Source organism: Populus trichocarpa, chromosome 14 (assembly GCF_000002775.5).
Source record: "Populus trichocarpa isolate Nisqually-1 chromosome 14, P.trichocarpa_v4.1, whole genome shotgun sequence".
Classification (NCBI taxonomy): Eukaryota; Viridiplantae; Streptophyta; class Magnoliopsida; order Malpighiales; family Salicaceae; genus Populus; species Populus trichocarpa.
This window is the reverse complement of record NC_037298.2, coordinates 717,938-741,117: the sequence shown is the minus strand read 5'-3', so window position 1 is coordinate 741,117 and position 23,180 is coordinate 717,938. Positions and strand designations below refer to the sequence as shown.

General features: G+C 33.3%; 1 protein-coding gene, 1 long non-coding RNA gene and 1 other non-coding gene across 3 annotated transcripts; 2 read left to right on the top strand and 1 right to left on the bottom strand.

Annotated features, from left to right (window-relative positions):
• Nucleotides 1–2,518: 2,518 nt before the first annotated feature.
• On the top strand, nt 2,519–4,619 carry LOC112324059 (uncharacterized). Its single transcript, XR_002977675.2, has 2 exons — nt 2,519–2,702; nt 2,805–4,619. It is a non-coding gene; the product is annotated as an uncharacterized LOC112324059 (long non-coding RNA).
• Nucleotides 2,967–3,054, top strand: LOC112324222 (small nucleolar RNA snoR8a). Its single transcript, XR_002977966.1, has one exon. It is a non-coding gene; the product is annotated as a small nucleolar RNA snoR8a (small nucleolar RNA).
• A 1,507-nt stretch (nt 4,620–6,126) lies between the features above and the next one.
• On the bottom strand, nt 6,127–10,047 carry LOC7497312 (growth-regulating factor 1). The gene is made up of 4 exons (XM_002319980.4): nt 9,382–10,047; nt 8,442–8,669; nt 7,531–7,885; nt 6,127–7,296 (listed from the first exon to the last, which is right to left on the bottom strand). The coding sequence occupies exons 1-4, from the start codon at nt 9,764–9,766 to the stop codon at nt 6,435–6,437; spliced, it is 1,830 nt and encodes a 609-aa protein (XP_002320016.3). The 5' UTR covers nt 9,767–10,047; the 3' UTR covers nt 6,127–6,434.
• Nucleotides 10,048–23,180: the final 13,133 nt, after the last annotated feature.

The following is a 23,180-nucleotide window of genomic DNA, read 5'->3' as shown; positions in this document are numbered from 1 at the left end:
CCGATAAAGATTTAGGGATGGTCTAATACTATGTCCATGCTTTGATCATAAACTTGTGGGCAAAACAATACTCTCTCAAATCTGAGTTTTGCTTTCGAAGTCAGCAAAATTCCATTTTTTTTATGGCAATGATAGCAGTGCTTAGTGATTAATTTATCTCCTTTGAACATCTATAGATCACGTTACAACCACTCCCTAGTCAGCATTTGAAAATTGTAGAAATAGACAAACCCTAGAATACGATTATAAAAAACTATGAGCAAATTCTAGTCAAGTTGCGGTTGCATTTACTTTTCTAGTTGTCTGTTACGTCTTGGATTTAACGAGAAGTATTTTTCATGCCAAACCTTACTGTTTACAGAAAGTGATTTTTCATCAATACTTTAAACACTGGATCTTGAAATCTCTTGCTGAATATTTGTCGTTTCTTGTGAAGACACTACGTACGCTGGTAGTAGTTTTTCTTCCTTTAATCTTTTATTTTTTGGGCTCCTGGTTTTCCTTGGCTTGGCTTGGCTTTATTCGGAGATGTGTTTATACGAACCAATACATGATTTAAGGTAGTTAGGATTGTCAAACACTTGTATTTTATTTTTGAAAAATGACACAGTTGTTGTTTATTTTATTTTTTATAGAATAAGTGTCTTGAATTTTATACTTCAAATGTCCAAATACCCTCTGTGAGGTGAGCTTCATAATATTACAAAACTCATTTTTTTTAAAATCCAAAATAAGTTTAGTTTTAAAATTTTATTACTATTAAGGTTAAGGGTGGTGGCTTGAAATTAAAATATCAAGATCTAAACATGATTTGTTTTGCAATATTTTTATTAAATGTAGAGATTTTTTTTTCTTAATCTATTGCACTAGTGCGTTGGGAAGTAACAACCTAGAAATTCGCTACCGACCTTAGTGTTGATAAGTTAAGATCTACTGATCCGAAAAATCAAAAGTAAATACCTATTAATCCAAGTTCTAAAGAACTAACCCTACCGACATGAGTGTTGACATGCTAAGATCTAAGAGCTCTAAAAAACCAAATCCTCCCAACCTGAAAAATCTAAGACAAGTACCTAGCACTCGAACCTCAATAACCCGGGACAAGAACATACCTACCAACCCGAGCTTTGACAAGCTGGACCTACCCACCCATATATATAGTGCACAATTTAATACGAGCAGGGTCAAGGATTCTAAACTTTTCTAGATCAGGATCACTATTAAATTTAAACATAAGAGTTTGCTTGTTTTTATATTTTAAAAATATCTTTTTAATTAATTTTTTTATAATTTTAAATTATTTTGATGTCAAAATTAAATTTTAAAAATAAAAAAAATTATTTTAATATATTTACAAATAAAAAATATTCATTATATCATTAACAAAAATGCTATAAATGCTCGAGACGGGGTGGGATCTCTTTTGAGATTCCCATGTCAAATATTTGCTATTCCACATGCGAAACATTGGTAGAGGGTCATCGCGCCAACAACACCCCTCTTCAAAGTTCTCGACCAAACGCAAATCGGAAGCAATATTAAGAGGGTGTTTGGGAGTGTGGTAGTGGTTGCTTTTCAAATAGCTTTTCGTGCCGAAATACATGCCAATGATGTTTTTTTATTTTTTAAAAATCATTTTTGATATCAGCACATCAAAACGATCCAAAAGGTACAAACCGCACTCAATTTTAGCAAAAAAAAAAAAAAAAATTTGAAATTCGCCGAAAAGCAGGTTGAACAGCAGAGCCAAACGCTCCCTAATTGTGTTTAGTTATTGGTTCAAAAAATAAAAATATATTTCAGTGTAAGAAAATGAAAACAAAGAAAATATATTTTTTTAATTACAAGACTTGGAATTCGGCAAACCATAGGAAAATGTATAAATTGAAAGGAATCAGTGAGGAAATTTACTGTCATGCATCCTGGAGACTGAAAAATGCAGAGGTAAATTTTCAGGATACAACTTGTTCATTGAAAACTACATAACTAGGAATGCCCCAGGCGGCCGCTCAATCACGTCTGGTCATAAAGATCATAATTTTCTTGACTGGGAATTTTTTTAATAATAGATATTAACAATGTTTTATTTTTAAATCACATTGTTGATTAGGATTGAAGTTAACATTCGAATTTAATCAAATATGACTCATCTCATTCTCGAGAATATATATATATATAAAATCCAGCACCCACAGGCATGCTTAGTTGGAGAAGAGAATCCTTTGTGAACTAGAATTCTACCAAAACTTTTCCATCCATTTCTCTCAACAAGTTCTTTGAAACTAAACCTTGAATTTTTTTGGGGGGCATGGTTATTAGAATTGACTTGCAAGTTGATTCGAAAAAAGAGAATAAATCATCATATTAATCGTTTTAATTAAGAAAATATTTTTTTTGCTCTTTCTTTTTTTATTATTTTATGTTATTTTAGTTGGGCTTGGATAAAATTTGGCTGGATAAACTCGGTTATTAACAACTCAACCAAATAAATATTTTTTTATTATTTCAATGTCTTATTTAATTTAATTACAAATCAGACCCATTTCAAGCTTCTACTCTTCTTTTTTTTCAGATGCAAAATTACTATGTGGGTTTCTAACTTTAGACACAGCCTGCAATTTCTGTTCGAAAACGCAGTTTATAGCTACTCCAAGCCCGGATAGAATCCGGGCGGCACAGCCCAATAAAAATCTCAATATCAAGTAAGTAAAACGGCGTCACTTCCATACGAAACAATCGGTACTTATAACTATGCAATCAAGGCTAGGGTTTTTTGGCATCTGACTTTCCTCTCTATATAACAGATGCCGCTTAAAGGAGGACTAAACACACCACGAACATGACGCCTGCGCAGCCCGCTTCTCATCCTCTTAACATATTTTCCTCTTCTTTTTTTTTTTATGTTTCTACAAATTTTATTAATCAATTGCTCCATCTACAGATAGAAAAAGAGATTAAAAAGAGGGTTGGCTGTGATGATTATAAAAATTCATCGTTCTGAATGCTATAGCCATGGCTTGACAGACTCATTTACACCCATAGAATATGAGCACCGACCCTCTCTTGTCTTCAATTTCAGATTCTATTTTATCGAATTTCTTTGCTTTATTTTATTTTTAATTGGATTAAAACTTATTTATCTGATTTGATTTGTCTAACTTAAATCATTTCCATGTTAAATTTAGTGTTTTTATGCTGAATTAATTAAAGGGTTTGAAGGAGCTGGACCATGATTTGCAATGCATTTGCTTTAAATGCTTTGTGTTTTGTCAGCTCCTTAAATTAAATCTGGTGGTGTTTAAAGCCCTAATTTGATGGAATTTGAAATTCTGTGGATTAGGGTTACGCACGCCTCCATATCACTTGATGACTTTATCTTAACTCGTTTTTTGTTGAATTTATTTCTTATTTTCTTGAGCATAAGATGGTTCTTCAATAAACTGTTATTTCTAACCAATTCGGATTTATTGATAGTTACAGCTTAAGCATCGTAGAATCTTTCTAGTAAATTGGTTTCGCATCGTGGGAGTTTTGGGAGATTTTGTTTGCATGTGCTCTAAATTGTTATTTCTTACCGATTCATACTTCTTGATTGTTACATCATAAGCGTCATAGGATTTTTATAGTTAATTGTTCTCGCATTGAAGGAATTTAGGGAAACTTTATTTGAATGTGCTGTAAAACAGGGAAACTCGAGTTTATATACTGTTTCTGATTAAATATTTGGTGCTTTGTTTTCTATTATACTTGCATGGTTATGGGTTTTACCAGCCTTACAACTGGAACCTGTATGCAAAGGATTGGTGTTGATGCTTGTTGAGTACCCAGGCGTGGGTGCCTTGTTAGGTGTATTGGCCAGAACCTCCAGCATGAGCATCCATCTATTGAACATAGACGAGTCAAGCGAAACTAAACGAGTTTGAAATTGGAGTAGAATGGGTGTCCTGCGGGTTCGTTGTTGACAGTACCGAAATCTATCTCTGTTGCAGTTGTCTGTCTGCTGGGTGGTCACTAGATAATTGTGGGAAGGGTGGTTGGGACCTTAAACTCGTTAAAGATGCGATTTTGCTAGCATTTTATGAACATTTTGACGCAGAACTTACTGGGAGTTCCATCTTTGGAATTTGATTGCTATCTTCAATCATTCTCCGGCTACATGTTTTGTGGTCTGTGACTTGGAATTAAGAAGGGAAGAACAAGAGCGTAACGGACAGAAACCGTGCCATTAAACCAGAAAGCAAAAGTGAAGGCTTGAGAAGGTTTCAAGAACTTTGATGCAATCATGGTAGAAAAAGAATAAAAAAAAGCAGAAGAAATGATAGAAATTTCTTGATTTTCATGTGGCACTGATCAGCTAGTAATTTGATGGCCTTGGTTTCTTGTTAATGGACCAAAAACGTAAATTTATCAAATTTGTCAGTTAACTAGAAGCAATATGATGAGCTCTGTTCTTTGCTTCATCTTATTGTGTCTCTCCTCTAGTCAAGCATGTAGTCTCCGCAATACAGTTCTTGTTTAAAGTTCAAACGATTGTCTTGGACGATTTCCTTTGTATATTGTACAATATCCCATTCCTTTCCCAGTTCAAATAAACGTGTTGTGCAAGGATTTTGTGCCTAGAGTTGCCATGCCAATGGATTCTTTAGGCCTGTTTCAAGGCACACCGGATGTTCTACAAAGTTCAATCTGGTCCACGGCAACCTACTATTCAATAATTTGTATATCTACGGTGTGTTTTTTTTTCAAATATATATATATTACCGCTTCTATTATTATCATTATTATTACAGCAAGTATGATTTTTCAATCATAATTTGTTTCCATCTTAAGAAATATAAAGTTTTTACCCTTCCAAACTATCAAGGCTTGAAATTTTCTGGAGACTTGATTTAAATTCCGGAGGGATGGGAATGAGTGGTGAATTTAGGCATTGTGATTCTCAATGCGTAGGCTTAGATTTATTGATCTCCCATTTAATTAATAAGAAAAAAACAGGCTAACACTTGTGAGTATTTTCTATATGGAAGCCCAACTTAAGTCCACAAAGAGCCTCACCATGATTGGCTCTACTCAATTCACTTCAAATTTGCAACAAAAAGTATCACGGAATTCTTTTTGTACAGAGATCAGAGATGCTAGAGCCGCTTAGTTTTCCCCTGTAAAAGCCGAAAGCCTAATGTCAAGTCCCAGGGTTGGACGCCATAAATACTCTCGAGTTTAAAGCCCGTGAACAAAAGAAGCCCAATATGAAATAGTCAAAAGAAGCCCAATCGTAACCACTAGTTAGGCAGCCAGCTCACGTTTGTCACCCTCGCAGCACCGTAATCAGCTGATACTTCTATATATATAATTTTACATTTGCCTTGTTCGATTTGAAGATTGCCCTAGAAAAGTGTTTCTTCGTAGTTTAACTTGCTTTTTTCTAACAAAAAGATTAGATTGTTTTTCGCATAAAAAATATATTAAATTGAAGTGTTTTCTCAATGATTTTAATATAATCATATCAAAATTAAATAAAAAGTTTTTAAAAATATTTTCTCAAATGACATTTTCTTTTACAAAAACACACTATAACTTATTACTAAACATTATTATGTCAACTCATTGCTTCCCTCGTCATCAATTAATTACTTTCATTAAAATGGTTGCTCATTATGTCATCTGGATTAATTTTTTTATAAAAACAATTATTAAAAAAAAATATGCTTATAAAAACAATGTAGATTCATCCTTTTCCCTTTTTATTATTATTTAAAGCTGACTAAATTAATTAAAATAGAGTTTGGTTAACTCAATCAAATTATTTTCTTAATTTAAAATTGACCTTACTAAATTAATTTAAATAGAGTTTGGTTATTTCAATCAAATTAGATATTGCCTGATGAAGTCGGATTTCACATCACAGCTATGTTCTAAAATGTTCAAAAAAAATAAAAACTCACATTTGACATTTTAGCCTATCAAAATATTCATCGAGTGATTTAGCAAGTGTATCTGAATTCTTCCATCCAAGTCTTGTCGGTCCTAAAAAGAATAAAATAAATAAAATCCATCTCAATTTGTAAAAACTACGTCAGGCACATCTACAGCAACAAAGCCTCTGGCTCAACATCTGAAAAACAATAATAGAACAATCACAGGTTATATAACACCACATAGGGACTGAGAGTCAAAATTATACTAGACAAGCATAATTCCATGATACAAATTACAAGCCTTTAAACTTAAAGGACCTTTCTGCCAAGCACATTGGCGATCATCGTTGAAACTGTTCTCCATTTCTTCTGAACACACAAATAACCAAAGAAATACATATAATAAAATTCGAAAAATAACAATATAACAGACAGATTAACAACTTCAAAAACAAAGTGCTCCATGTTTTGTCAGCTACGATGACAGGAGACTTCTTGGATGGCAGCAGATCAACAGAGTTACATGGCAGGCAATGAAGAAGAATGCACAATAGTGGATCCAAGGAGGTCATTGCAGAGACTGCCACCTTCATTGGTCTTGTTCTCTGCTCTTGGGCTGCTTCCCGCACTGCTATTTGAAAGGGAAGCAAACGCTGACTTTTGTAAGACCCCAGTTGGAGATGAACCTATACGAGGACTGTTGTCCCATCTATAGGTCATCAGGTTCAGCGATGACGTGGTCTTGCACTCTGCTGCTGCATTGTTATTGGTGTTGTGCAAGACCTCCCCGAGCGGACCACCCATTGAAGTTCCCCAAGAAATGGGAATCCAGTTGGCTTGCCTTTGGTTTGGTTCGTTGGCAATACCACCACCTCCACCTCCCACTCCCAGTCCCATCTGTATTGGATCAAATTCTCGTGATAATCTCAATGGGGAGAGAGTGACTTTTTCATTGTTTGGGGAGGAAGTAGATGACATGAAGTCTGCAGGAGCCATGGGGATTGAAATCGATAGCTGGGTTCTCTCAGATTGCTGATCAAGTTCAGGCCAAGAAACAGCAGAACGATCAGACTGACTTTTAGGCCAATCATCCATGAATTGGCGGAGGGAGTGCTGTGAAACAGATTCCTGGTCAGTGAGGTCCTGAGACGAACCAAAATTTCTGCAACTCATTAAAGATGAGCTTTTCTGTGAGTGATTGAGGAGGGAGTCGGAGGTGACAAGTCCAAACTCATTTCGTAAGGATTCCCCATATGAGTTTTGTTGTTTTGATATGAAGAATGGAGTTTCTTTAGATTTAAGATCCATGTTGGATCGAAGCATGGACAAGGCTGTCGCATCCTGCGTTCTCTCACCTACATTCTCTTTAGTAAGGAACATCCTGCAAGTTATCCATGAATACAAACCATTAATTACCTTCAAACAAGCCAATTTTGGGTATAAAAAAGAATAAGCTACTTGATCTGAAGACATCAACGAATTCCTTACAAGTAGAATTCCGATTCCCTATTACATAGAAATCCTATGTCACAATAAATAAATAAAAATAAAACCTTCTTTAAAAGGATAGAATGGATTCCACGACAGTCAAGGTTTAAATTCATCTTGCTTTTACCTGCTGAGCGTATTAGAGGCAGAAAGATTAGATGGACTAGCTGCTTGCTGCTGATTATGAGCAATAGTGAGGCTGTCGGACACAGTGCTGCGAAGCCCCACCACTGATGATGATGTAGAAGACGAAGTGCCATTGGCTGGCTTTACAGTGGTGGCGGCTGCAGCGGAATGGCCTGATTGGCCTTCCACAGGCTTTCTTGAACGATGGCGGCCCCTGTTCATATGCCGCTCACAATACTTCTGATCGGCAACTGCATCTCTTGAGCACCGCCATTTCTTTCCATCTGTCCTTCGACACCGTCCTGGCTCCGGATCAGTGTTGCTGGAGAAACCCATATGGAAAGCACCCCATGGCACTGTATTTGCACATTTCACAAGACAAATGGAACACAGATACGAATGTCAGATACAGAAATGATATTTCGATTCCTGACTAATCTGCTGGATACAAATTCGAAGCAGCTAAGAATAGAACTTCCGTGTTAACTTAGATTGAGTGAAACTAAATGGAGTACAGGTATTATAGCTGAAATTTTAGTTCTTTTCAAAGGACTACTGCTTTGGTGATTACTTATTCGCAAGGACTAATAATTAGAGCTCGATTGAATTTCTTTTCACTAAGATGCTAGAGATTCCAGCGGAAATGATCTGTGGCCATGCGTTCAAAGATTTACCATTTAACCACAGGATTAATCTCCACGGAAAAGAAAAGAAAACCCATCTTGCACAAACGACCCCTTCTTCACATACAAAATACAAACACTGACGCACACCTAGACAGACACAAAGGCATGTATGGCTACTTTGTACATCAAAATAGACAGAATCAATTCGAGGGAGAGAAGCAAATCTGGTGGACAAAAAGCAAAAAGAACTTGGAACTCAGTTCTTTATGGAGGAGACAAAACTTACATGTATTGGGCCTGAAAAATCCAGCAGAAAAGCTAGGAAACCCAGCAGAATCAAGAGCTTTTCTAATGGGAAGGAGCAGATTAGATGGTATAGGCACATTTGCTGCTATATACTTGTAGATCAAGGCCTGATGTTCAAGCTCCATCCATTGTGATTGAGTGAATGGCCATCTGGTCTCGGTCAAAACCCCATGCATGCTGGCAGCATTGTAGATACCAGAGCTGTAGCCTGAAAAAACAAACACCAAAAAAAATCAGGTCAAACTATGTAGAAACTTCAACATAAATCCAAAATCTCTTCGTCCGCAGAGAATATAAAATAGAAAAGGTCATGATCTCCTGATGTAGAAAGGAGAAGGAAAGCATGGAAAGTGTCTAGAAGGTTACTAAAAATCAATTTTTGCCTACAAAACTTGAAGAGGCTGAAACATTAATGAGTTTCAGTCTGTGAGAGGCCATGAAAACAAACCATAAAGGTAGAAAGTAAAGCCATGAAAGGGAGAAACAGACGAAATCCAAAACAAAATTTTCTCCTTTTGAGCACACTGGTTCCCTGTGCATGATTAATTACCAGAACCCATCACCCCAAAACAGAAAGGAAGACACAGATGATAACAATTTCTACTTTATCTTGACAAGACTTTTAAACAAGACCACTCCTAGATTTCACCAAAATGACCTCTCGACACCACTAGCACCGGGAATCATACCCCAAATAACAAGCTATTGATCAAATAGACGTTAACAAAAAAACCACAACCCCGTCACCTGTGAGTTCAATAAAAAAAATCATGGGTTCATGCAATGCGCCCCATAAAGCCATGATGTCTGTAGAAGCCACTTGCTTCCACAAAGGAAACCAAGGATAACACTATCATATCCTCGAATAATGAAGCATATCCCACTTATAGGCGAACCCTTAATGGTGTTCAATATGGTACCTGTATTTCTATTATGAGCAGAAGATGTGAGGTGAAAGTACGGCAATGTGCCATTTTGGGAGCTTCTCTCCGCTGAAGGAGCTGATCTGGGATAGGAGAAGCTGAGCATCTGCTGCTGCTGCTGCTGTCCATCAGCGAAGAGAAAGTTGGAGCTAGATTTCAGAAGTGAAGTGTTACTCTGCTCAAGCAGCATTGACTCAGTTTTCGACAATTTAGAGCTCCTCCAATCACCATCGATGTTGCCAGGTCTCTCTTGCTTCAAGAACCCAGATCCGTACAACTTCTGCTTTGCTTCAGGATCTGAGCCAGCAAGAGAAGCAAAACCACTATTACTTGTGTCTGAACCCACCAACCCATCCAAACCCACCTGAACCCCAAAATCCATATAGAAAATCCCAACAGAAACTACAAAACCTCTACGCTAAAGAAACAATACTGAAGAAGCATTAGCCCGTTCGGTAAAAAGACAGGACTTTTAGGTGTTAGGGACAGGTTCATCTTAAGAGCTTCATATGAGAGAGTAGATGATAGATATTAGTTAAAAGCTACAAAAGCTGAAACTGAAAAAACCAGACTGGTTTTTGTTCAAGACTTGATTTTGTTTTTTGGAAAGATAAAAAATAATTGGAGAGAGACAGCGGTGGGGAGGAAACTGACCAGACAAAGCTGGTATTAACTACTCTTATATATTTCAGACAAACTCACAAGAACCTCTGTTCAATAATATTACAGAGAAACCCCTGGAGGAGGGGTGTAATTGACATGGCATAACGAAAAAAACCAAGGGTGTTATTGTCTTTTAGAATCTATAATGGTCACTTTTGTCTCCTGCTAAAACCTATCTTCCAAATTTTTCTTTTGCTACATTCGGTAACGCGGTTCACTGTTTATAATACGTTTTAAACTGTTTTTTACCTAAAACAGTTATTAAGTTAATATTTTTTTATGTTTTTTTTTATAATTTTAATGTTTTGATATTAAGGATAAAAAGATATTTTTTTAATATATTTTTAGTTTTAAAATATTTTTACAAAATAATTTAAACTACTTTAATAAATATATATATCGAGCAACAAAATTTTGTGTTGTCAAACCACTTGATGAAGAAGAGTTAAGTTTTACATAATCAGATTAATTTCAAAATAGAATTAAACCTAATAATCAACGAATTAAAAGATAGAACTTTTATTTACAAGGACAGTATTTATTACTTTTCAAAATATTTTTTATTTTAAAATGCTTTAGAATAATATATTTTTATTATTTTAAAATTTATTTTTAGCTTTAGCACATAAAACAACCTAAAAATAGAAAAACAATAATTTAAAATAGAAAAAATCAAAATTTGTTAAAAAAAGCACTCCCAAACACAGCTATATATAATGAGAGCATCTGTGACTGTAGTCTAGATTATTTTTAAAAGTTTTTTTTATTAGGAAGTATATTAAAATAATTTTTTTTAATTTTTTATATGGTGTTTGAAAGTGAGTTTTAATCTGTTTTTTTATTAAAATTTAAATTATTTTTATTTTAAATTATTTTTTAGTATTTTTAAATTATTTTAATGTGTTAATTTTAAAAATAAATTTTTAAAAATAAAAAAATATTATTTTAAATAAGATTGAAAGTACTTTTTCTCGTAGTGGGAGGTGGAGATGAGAAAGAAATATGGCTTACTTTGCCTTGCAAAGTCCGCTAGCGGTTGCAAATGCGATACACAATGAATCTATTCGCTCTCTCTTTCTCTGTCGTTCATTGATTGGAAAGGCGATGGCAAGTTGGGCTGCATGAAGGAAGATGCATTGCCACGTGACAGACGCCATTGAAAGAAATTCTAATGTCGTCTCATAAAGCCGTACTTACACGCCCCATCTTTATCTCCCCCATCTTTCCCTGTCTCTTTTATGTGAAATGGGCCCATGACATTTGCATCGGGCACCACCTAGATTTTATTACCCTTCCTTTTCTCTCAAATATTAAGATTAATTTAATGATGAAATTATGATTTAATTATGAGTTAATGATAGATTTCTGTAAGTTTCAAGTTTAAACTCTTACTTGGTCTTGATTAAGTTCTTAAATTAAGATTTTTCTTTAATTTTTGTTTTTTTTCTTAATTGATAGTGTCCCATATTTCCATGAGTTGGTTGAGATTGCATAATTGAAGGGACAAATATACTATTAAATCTACCAGCTAAAATGTCTCTAAATTTGAGACACGTATGTTAGTTCTTCCTCAAGCTACAAAAGCGCAACACTGCAGTTTCCATTCCTCACTCTTGCGTGCGTGATGGGAAGCAAATCCAGCACTGACGAGTGCTCCACCCACTCTTCGAGTTGGCATTGATTTCTTAGGCCCCGCTGCAGGACTCAGTAGGAAGCAGACATTGTTTTTATTTCCATCATGAAAGCCTAGCAAGATTTCCACTTTTTTTAAAAAGAGAAAATTGCATTAATGCTCGAAAGTATACATGATAATTCATACGAAAACATGAATAAAAAATCCTTGAAATTAAAATCATCAAGTCTTATTCATGTTTGAACTGGTTGAGTCAACCAAATCGTAAATTTACATACTAGATTATTTAAGTTTAACCCAATTAATATTCAAAATGATTCTATATCAAAATAAAGGTTTGATAACTACGAGCCGGTCATCCAGTTCGGAAAAGAAAAATAAATTCCTGCATGGGAAGAGAATTCGAGAGAATCCATGTAAAACCATAAATAAAAACACGGGAATGATTGAAAGATTTTTAAATAGAAACGTCGTATCGAACTGGGCAGGTCATTGATTTATTGCATGCATCTGGAGCGCAGGTGAGGGGAAAAAAAGGAAATTACAAGGCAGAGTTCACTCTCTGGAAAAACTGAAAAGTCTGAGCTCAACAGTCAAGTTGGACGAACAAATTAGACAACAGAAGAATATAAATAAGAACATGGACGTGCTTATGTTTGGACACACTTTCACGCTGAGGGACATTCTGAAGTTTTGAAGTTCTTGCTGCTTGTCATTGTCACGATAATTGATGTTGTCATCTGCAGTTCAGGTAACCAGCAGCTGGTCCAAGTCCGGGACTCCGAAGAAGTTTCTGACCTTCGGATCATTGGAACGGCAATGCACAGTTTAATCACACATGTTAGAGCTTGTTCAGTGACGCGGCTGCTTCAGCGTCACCGAAATATTTTAATTTCTTTATGTTTCTAAATTATCTTGATATTAAATTTTTTAAAGAAAAAAACCTAAATGTGAGAAAATATCTATTGAAAAACCAGTCATGTAGTAAAGTAGTAATTCCAAAACGGGACTCGTGTGAAAACGAATGCAAAGTTATCATGCGCCCATGGAGATAGCTAGATTGCCTCGTAATTCCTATTAATCTCCCCGTGACTAGGATTTTAGAGATCACGAGTTCAAGAATGTGTGAATACAGTACAAGGCAGAGTTATTCCTCGGCGCAGCGCGCCAACCACAAAGCAAGAGGAGTTGTTTGGATAACGATTGATGTTTACCATTGCTCTTTTAACAATGATCGGAGCATGGTAGGTTGACTTTCCTTTTCAGTGTTCGAACCTCATAAAAAAGTCATGTGTTTGTATGGATGAGCGCCTGACTTAATTTTAAAATGTAAAAATTAGGAAGCAAATAAAAACTGACCCAGTACTAATAAAATCCCACGCGATTCATATTAAAAAAAAAAAAATACAGTCAAGGCATGATGGTGCGAGCAAAAGTATAAAAAAAAACATGAACGATTTTCCAAACAGGAACAAGCATCGTTTTTAATTTAATCGCTCGAGTTAAGTTGGGATTTTATCAACACCTTCCACTCGCTTGAGTTAATTTGTTAAAAATAAATGGGATTGTTTTTACATTCGAGTTGGGTATGAAAATTATTATTTTATATATATTTTTAAATTTACTGGTTATTTTTAGATTGCAATCTTGATTAGATTTATATATTTAATTTAATTTGAGCTTCGTAAATTAAATATATTTAAACCCTCTATCCTTCATTGTAACTCGTGTCACATGACCTTTGAAATTATAATTCAGGAGACTTGTTTGAAAATGGAGAGCTCAATGGAATGTTGGGAAATAGTGGGGAAAGGGTTGATGGTATTGGGAAAAAAGAGAAGAAAAAACAGAAAGATAATTTGACATTGAAAGAAAGATGCCTGGCAGAGGAGGCATGCTCGACGCATCCTTGTCAAGGCTTGTAGCTTAGGAAGACAGCTTGACCTCGGGCCATGCTCCATAATTATTCTTCCACCACAGTGCAAGAGATCCTGTACAAGCTTCTGATTAAATAATTTCGCCACCAAACTGAGTAGAGGTACCTCCACCTCCAAGAAACCTCTCAAACAGAACTGCTAGTTTGGGTTGATGAATATGTCATTATATTATTTTTATTATAAACCTCCAGAAACTGTCAGGAAAAAAAAACACTAGGTATTGCTGGAAATAATATTTAGATGACTATAATTTAAGATAATTTTGGTTAAATTAACTAAAACACGATTTAAAATATAAAACCAAAAGAACTTGTAAAAAAATATAGAAAAATTATAAAGTTCAAGATCTAATAACCTGATGTTAAAAATAAAAACAAAAAATTTCAAAAAAATAATGTCGATGAAGAAAACCCGAGTCAAACTGGGGTAACTTGATGAACCCACAACTCGTGATATGAGACCGGGATAAAAAAAATTTCAAACAAAGAACATAGTAAAAATAAACAAAGTTCAATGAAAAACAAATATTACAAAAACATCGAGTTAACTTTATCAACCTGCTCTTGGAATAACCAAATAAAAAAAAGTGAAAAAGTAACAAAGTTTAAGGAAAAATAATTTAATACAAAATATTAAAATTATATATATATATATATATATATATATATATATAATAAAATATAAGTTAGACGGAGTTAACTTGATTAATAAGATCAAGATTAAAAAAAAACTAGAAAAAAAAGACCTAGAAAAAAAAAACCAAATTAAATAAAACAACAATGCTAAAAAAAAAATACAAGCTGACCAAGTTCATTTGACCAGTCCATCCTCAAATATAACAAAATAATTTGTTCTCACATCTTGAATTTTAATAGCTAGGAATCTCGATGGTCCGGTGTCCTTTTTTAATGGCCGAGACATTTTTTTTTATCCATTCTTAAATAAGCTATCCATACTAGTATTAGTACATCTACGAGAAGATTAAAAAAATATTACTAGAACCTCTTCCTAATAGTTAACTCGAGATGGCAACATTGAAGCAATCACTATCCAGGCAAAAAACCTCCACAATAAACTAAATATCCATTTTTTCTAATCGGAAGACCTTGAAAAATTAATAAAAAGAAAAAAAAATTATTCCGCCTAAAAGCATTATGTTCAAAGTCGTTCCATTGATTTTCTACAAAGATAACACATATTTATGTTTACTTCACTTTATTTGTAATGATATGTTAAATTTAAATTACATGATAGATTTATAATTCTCTGATATGTTCGTGAGTATAATAAAATACATGATCGAAGACTAAATGTATTGTAATGAAAAAAATAAAAATTAAATTTGATATAAAAATCAAAGGTGAAGTGATAAAATTAAAAAATAAAATCAACTCAATAAATAATTGAGACCAAATACATTGTAATAAAAAAAATAAAAAATTAATTTAATATGATAAACAAATAACTAGAATATTTTTTTTGCAATGGTTAACACCCTTTTTCCTAGGAGAGGGGCGGAGGGAAAAACTTGTGTGTGGAGGTTTGCTATTTGTCAAATGTGAACACACGCTCGCCACCGTGATGTCTCGGAACCACACGTGCCACTGAAATGGTGCAGATAATGTTCACTTGTTGATGTTCGACTAACACGCATCAACTGTTTTAAAATTAAAATAATAATAATATATATTTCAAAAGACCCAATTACTTGTGAACTCACATGTAAATTACAAAACAAATATAATAAAATGCCTAAAGTGCCCCTGCATCCAAGGTTAATGGAGAGTATTTTTAGGGGCATTTAAGTAATTGAGTTGTAAAAAAAAGATGAAAAAACTGAAAAACCCTTGAAACTATGAAAATTATTTTTACCCAATGGTCATTTAGTAATTACATTACATACAAAAATGTGAAAATACTGACGAACTCCCTTCCTTAATGTAATTACCAGTAGGTCCCATTAAAAAGATTTTCTTGCCCCAAATCCAAGTTTGCTTACCAGGATAAATCAGATATTCATTGTTCGAATTCATAATAAATACTTGATTTGATAATCCATAAACTAACTGATCTAACAGCCTAGATTTTTTCCTCCAGAATGGTGTCCGTGCGAGGTTGTAAACTATAAGCTTATATTTGAAAAGTAAATTAAAACTTGAATTTTTTTTATTTAAAACTATAGTGTATGTGAATTAATTGAATATTTTTAAAATTATAATATAGATAAAACCTACTGCGACGAATCTGACGTGGTCCCATATTGAAAAAAAGAAAACGAAGAGGAAAAAACTCATGGAAAGCGCGTGAGGCAAGAGCGAGTTTGCGTGTAGCAGGAAGGGAGACAAACGGGGGGTGCCAATAAAGAAGGCATGAGAGGGAGAGAAACCAAACCATAAACAAACAAAACAAGGCAAAGGTTGAAAAAAGGCAAAGGAAGCACACATCTCTCCGTCATCATATCATCTCGGAATCACCATATCTGCATGTGCTTCATGGAGAGAGAAGGAGAGTCTTTGATGTTGACGTGTCAACAGAGGGTGTGGCCAAGACAGTGCCATGTGGGCCCTCGTAATGACCACTTGCAAATGGTGGTAAGAGATGGTGTTTGTTGGTGGGCTTGGAGAGGGCGAGATGTGGATAGAGCAATTCGCTTCCCATTTGCCGACAGTCATAGGCTGGGCCCACACCGCCCTTTCTCTTTTTTTATTTTTTATTTTTTTCACTTGTCCTCACTTGCGTCATCCCTGTCGTGCCATTTCAGCGGGCCTTTACTCCGCATGGGGCTCACTAACATTTGATATTTTCAAGGCGGTGTGCTGGTATGTGGCGACCCTCATCGCCTTACAATGGTTTCTCTCTTCCATGCACATGACATGAGTAGAGTTGTTCAACACGGCTTTATCCGATGGATTAGCCTAGAAAATTTAATACACCGAGCTTGACCAAGAATATTTTATACTTGGAACTTGATTTAAATTAAATCCAGTAATATTTAATGGATTTAATCAATTTTTTAATGACCCAGCTAAATATAATTTAAATGTCATCATGCCAAAATACAAAAAAAACAAAAAAATTAGATTTTAATAAAAGCAAAGTTTGTATTGGTGACCTGCAATTTAACTTGACAAGTTTACCTTCTTTTTGTTTTTTCTAGATTGGTTATTAAATCGAGTTTCACATTTTTTTTATAACAAAACATCATTTTCAATGTTTTTGTTTTCTCCTCCTGTTTTAATTTTATAGAACCAGTGATACCATAACAGAAATATGTTTCAATGGCCATTGTGAGTTTTTTTTTTTCCTTTTTGTACTGCAAAGTAGTAAAATTGCTTGTTTAATTTCATGCTACAAATAACGTTTCATGAAAAATTATTTATTTTTTTAATATTTTTTTCATCATTATAATATACCAATATCAAAAATAAATATTGAAAAACAAAATAAAATAATATTATTTTGATATTTTCATGAGCCAAAAATACTATAAAAAATAATTATTATCACCCTTTTAAATATTATATTTACCAAATATTTATTAACTGGTGGTTTTTTTTAGGTTGCAATAAGCTCGTGGTTAGTGTGCATGATGTATGCAGCGTTCGCCAATATAAATTTGAAAATTGGATGAATTGGCTCAGTTTATTTTAATATTCTAGGTTTAGTTTTTAACATGTTTTAACGAATCCAATCACTAATAATTTATTTTTATATTTTAAATTATATTTTGATAAATATTCCCATCTAAATCGACAGCAATAGCATTCCATGAAAAACTCAAACCAGCTTGATTTACTAAGAAAATATTTAAAAAATGAATCGTGTCACGTGGTGTTAAAATTCAAATTTTGAATATTTATATTTATTAGTAAATTAGGTGGGGCTAGAGTTTCTCACTCAAATATATTTTTATTTTGGATAAAAGAATCTGATAAAAAGAATAAATTATAGAATGACTTTAAATTCAAGGACTAATTAAAGCAATAAAACTTACAAGGATATATTGAAGAATTTATCTAACATAAGGATAAATTCTTCAAAATTGAACCTGAAAATCCCGGTCATGCTTCGCGTCTCGTTAATCATTTTTTAACTCAAAATTCAAGTTGTGAAGATCCATGTTTTTTTTTTTTAATTTTTCAACGTACAGAAATAGAAATTAATCTTTACACATCTCGCAAGAGTAATTTCTCGCGAATCATAATTATTTCTTTTCAATTAATAATTAAAAAGGATCGATTGCAAAACTTGACACAATAAATAAACGGTCTCCTTTACAACCGCTATTAAATTCAGTTTCGAGCCACCTGCTACTTCATTAGATGCAAAGTAGGTTTAGTGCATTAAAAGTTGCACAATAATTTTCCATCCAAAAGGGAGTCTCGAAATGATTCTGAGGTCACCGAGGCTTCCCGTTCTATCTTCTCTCGAAAGCAGGGTGTTGCATCAATCGGCACGCATTTCAAACACATATACCTGGTAACTAAGCATTTAGTGTCCGGTCTACGTGGTTTATTACCTTTTAATTGCATTTTAAGCTAAGAAAACATTAAAAAAAACATCATGTTTTATGTTTTTTTGGTTTGAAACACAGTTTTTAGCTAAAAATTAAAAACCTCGAACCCAAGGGAAAGGCGTATTAGCATTAGAACGGCAGCAACCAGAGCACGCCCTCTCTCTCCAAGTCCAAAGGCAAAGCCTTAAAAAATACAGGAAATGCTCTCGTCGTTGTTTACAGTGTCATGGCTTCTCGCAGTAGCAAGTAATCCAGAGACAGATTCTTGACATCAATGATCAACACCTGGGTGGGATGCCCTAATCAAGAAGACAGCCTTAAATCTGACGGATCTTAAAAACATTCATCAAACCATTACTTATAAACCAGCCTGATAAAAATAAAAATAGAATAGAATAACTGTAAGTACTCTAGTGTAGTACAAATCTGAAAAGCCTAACCTAACATAAAAATGAGAGAGGGAGAACATATCATAGGTAGCCCCCAGTTGAGATCATGATGCTCACGTGACTAGCTTACCTTTTCCATCAATATTAATTACTAATTTTCAGCTTAATCTTGACTAACTAATAACCCTATGCCGTGTTGCTGACTCAAAAGATCACTTTGGTCCCCCCCCAATTGGACTTTTTTTTTTGGACGAGGACATTGGATACACGTTTCCCCTCTTCCCTTCTCTCGTTCAGATGGAAGCAGAGTGGTTAAATCCGGTCGACCTTGGCAGGTCAAGTCAATTCGAGATCTATTTGATTTGGGACTGGTTCCTCTAGTTTTTTTAAAAAATAAAAAAAAGTTAACTCTGTATTTAACGGGTCAATTTATAATTTGATTTTTTTTATTTTTTTTAAACAGTATCATCTTAATTATTGGAGACAGCCTGGACTATACAAGTTTCATAGTGAAAAGTTAGAAAAGGACTGACTGTAAAAGGTTTTTTTTCTGGTATTATGATAAAACTATATTTTTAAAATTTTTTGATTTTTGTTTTAAGTTAAATTTTTATATGTTTTTGGATGATTTGATATGATAATGTTAAAAATAAATTATTTTTATATTTTAAAAATAAATTCTAAAAAACTCTCGAGGAGTTACTAAACTATTATTTTCTTGTTTGGGGGTTTGAACTAGAGCATTGGGTTGTTAGGAAAGTCTAGGATTTGTTAGACAGCATGGTGGGTCATAAATGTCTAGCATAGAACCATAGGTTTGTTGGGGTTATAAGCAAATCATTTAAAAAAAACTTAGAAAGCAAGACCATATAACCTCCAGGCAGGCATCGATGAAAGAGCATATAAAAAAACAAGACCTTAATTCTTTTTTATTCTTCTCTAGGGCTTACATGTACAGAGTGTGTAATCCCAAAGGCATGTCTTATCACCATTGCTCTCGGTCAAATTAAACAAGGATTAAACTTTTCGATGAACCACCATGCCTGTCCTTCCCTTGTCCAAGAAGGATTCAAGCGCATCAAGTCTGATGTCTCCTTGCAAGAACCTAGACTCCAAGGTTATCTAGGGCTGTCTTTCGTCATTATTGCTCCAAAGGTCATCTCTCATCTCTCATCATCTCATTGGGCTTTGCACTGATTATGACTCCCTTGTTAACTTGGTAATGAAAAAAAATATATATATATATATTAGATGTCGGTCCTTGGTAATGCCATTTCCTTCTCTGCAGAGAAGGGTCATTTGCTTTTGATAGGTAATTGAAAAATTAGGATCTGAAATAGTAAATCAAATTACATTTTTACAATGCTTTTTAAATTTTATTTATATATATATATATATATTACGAAGCAAATCTTATACTCCAAATTCCACATCAAATGTGTAAAATAACCTTGCAAGTGTTTTGTCTGCAAGAAGTCTGGCTTTTCCAATTGTTTATCGGATTAGAGAACTCGTAATTGCTACCAATCGAAGAGCATTATAAAAATGTGTGTGTTTCACTCCTTACTCTTTCTGTATGTATAATGTGGGTCGAACAGGTCCATCCTTAACTATTTAGTGTGAGCTTAAGGGAAAGAAAAAAGAAAAAAGAAGCAAGGACAGGTCACAGGTGATTATGTTCCAAGTGCATCCTATGACGCTCCACTTTTTATAGTTAGATTAAATGGACTTTTATGGTAAGGGACAGGGATAGCGATGGCAGTGAAGGAGGAATTCCAGCTTTAAAATATTTTAATTTTACAAAAAATCAGAGTTGGTTGGACTTTCATGTTCAAATGTAATATTTTTTTTTATTTGAAAATTGAGAAACTCTTAAAAATCAGCTTTTATTTTTCTAAATTTGTAGAGAGTTTAGAAAACACATTTTAAAGGTTTTTCACATTTTTTTATTCGCAAACTCTTCAAGTAAAAATAAAACTAAAACATGAACAATACAATATTTTTGCAATGCAAAATATTAAATTTTAATATAGATTATTTATCCTTTTCAAGTGATAAATATAACTTTTTCCTTTTAAAAAAAATAACATTTTCATGATAATATTTAATCTAAATATAATAAAATTAATATCTTATAATTCGATTATTACAAGTAAAAATATTAAGATGATTGTTGAAATTTATGGTTTCAATTTTTTATAAAAAATGTTACAATCTTGACATATTTATTGTTATTTTAATATAAAAACTCTCATCTATTTTTTACGTTTTTCAAATTTTTATTAGAAAAAATCCGATAAGAAGTGAAAATAATAAAAAAATAACATAATTGTATGTTACTGAACAGACCCATATATAAAATACCCAAGAGAGCTCATGAAGCAGCTAGCTAAACCGTGGATTAGTCTAAATTAAGAAAAACCATCACTAATAAGACTTGATCATAGACTTGAGTTGGAGCTTGGTCTGCCTTCACTCATGGCATCCACTGGCAATACCTTGAAACCAGTGAGGACCCAAAACCCAGGAAAAGATATGCTTTTATGAAGTATGTGCTCTGAGTATTGTATACTCTTAATGTTTTGCAACGAGAAGATGACAAAGGTATAACTAACAAAAGCAAGATTGGTAAACCCCAGAAATGTTAACAATAAATACTACATGCACCTAGAGATGCTTCTCCCTTCATATTTTTGTGTATTTTAGTCACCAGACCACAAGACCTCGACTATCCTTATTAATTCCCCAGTGCACTTTAGGGTGTCGAAAACCCTAATCTGCCACTTTTACGATGCCCGTCACAGGTTAATTCGGAGAATTTTTGCCTCTAGACGAGGTTATCTTCGGTACTCAATACATGCAAGCCAAGAGGGCATGAGGCTCTAAAATCAAAACCCAATCGTTCGTGCTATTACCACATGATTCAACGTGAATAGTTGTAAATCATCATGCATATTTGTTTAAGGATCTTTTTAATTTAATACAACATGGTTATATTAAATTAAAAAAAAAAGGTTTATATCACATGCAAAGGATTGGAAATTTGTAAAGAATTGATTAGATAAATGATTAAGGTGGATTCTAGTGTTCACGTATCCTAGAAATAATAATTTTGGCTCAATTACCGAATATTCGCACGCATAAGATCATATGATTATATTAATGCCTAATGGCGTTGCTTATTACTTTAGCATTGAGCTTCAACCCACAGCATGTGACAGGATCTCGGGATTGAGTCTCTCTGCTCAAGCTTTGTGACTTGTTTTTTCATATTTCTCGATCCCATCTTACCTTTTGAGAAATCTGGATGCCCTACCATACAGTGTCCTTTTACTGCTATCAATTAGCCATTTGTACTCTATATATATATATATATATATATATATCCGGTTCTAATTTTCTTTAAGCAAAAAAATATTATTCAGCCATAAGTTAAATTTACTAAATCACAACTTATATTACAAAATCAAAATAACCTGTAAAAAAAAAAACAAAAAAAATCATAAAATTCATAATATGATAACCTATTGTCAAAAATAAAAAAAAATATAATGCTAAAGAATCAAACCCGAGTCAACTCGACTTAACTGGATAAACATACAACCCACGATATGAGATCAAGATAAAAAAAAAATTCAAAACAGGTACGTGGCAAAAAAAAAACTTGAACAAAACAAATTAAAAAAAAAACCAAGTTAACCCGAGTTAACTTACCAACCAACCATCGTAATAACCAAAAAGAAGAAAAGCGAAAAAATAACAAAGCTCAAGGGGGAATTATTCAATGCAAAATGATGAAATTGAAAAAAAAAATCATAAAAAAACCCAGAAAAAAATCAGACTTCCAAAAGAAAAATTTAGCAAAAAATACCAAAGTTTAATAAAAAAACTTAGTAAGAAAATGCAAGCTAGCTCGGGTTAACTTTACCACCTCGCACTTGGGATAACCCGTCACGCGCTAACACATGCATCTATTTTTAAATAATATTTAATAAAACACGATCAAGAGTCAATAATTAAATGGCAAAGGATAAATTTAAAAAAAAAACAAAAAAAAAACAAATCAATTCAGTTAACTCACCTAACTTGCGACCTGAAATATAAGGCAAGGATAGCCCAACAAAAAGGAAAACAAAACAATTCAAGAAGCTTAAGGCCCAATAATTTAATATCAAATGATAAAAATGAAATAAAAGTCAATTTTTTAAAAAGACCTTAAAAAAAATCGAACTTAAATCATGTTCATCATCGAAACTGATAGACCGAGATATAAGATTGAGATTACTTTATAAAAGACAAACATGAAAAAACCATAGAGAAAAAATTCAAACCGTAAAAAAAATTAAAATAACTAAAATTAAAACATCAAGGACTAAACAATGCACACAAATAATTGAAAAAAACGAATAAGGGATTAAATTGAAAAACAAAACAAATAAAGAAAATGATAATAAAAAAGAACAATAAAAAAATAAGGACCAGAATTGGAAACCAAATAAAATTAAATCAAACTCCCATGGACAAAATAAAATAAAACAATAAAATAACAATAATCAAGAGAATCGGGACCAGATTTGATATAAAAAAAAAATCTAATGAGATTAAATGACCATGAACAAAATTAAAAACAAAACATACTTAAAGAAACATCAAATCTA

Excerpts from the sequence above, each read along its gene's own strand:
- LOC7497312 (XM_002319980.4), bottom strand. The coding sequence starts at position 9,766 with ATGGATTTTGGGGTTCAGGTGGGTTTGGATGGGTTGGTGGGTTCAGAC. Across the intron at positions 7,886-8,441 it reads ATTTTTCAGGCCCAATACAT|TGCCATGGGGTGCTTTCCAT; the intron begins GTAAGTTTTGTC and ends GTGCAAATACAG. Across the intron at positions 7,297-7,530 it reads GCCTCTAATACGCTCAGCAG|GATGTTCCTTACTAAAGAGA; the intron begins GTAAAAGCAAGA and ends GATAACTTGCAG.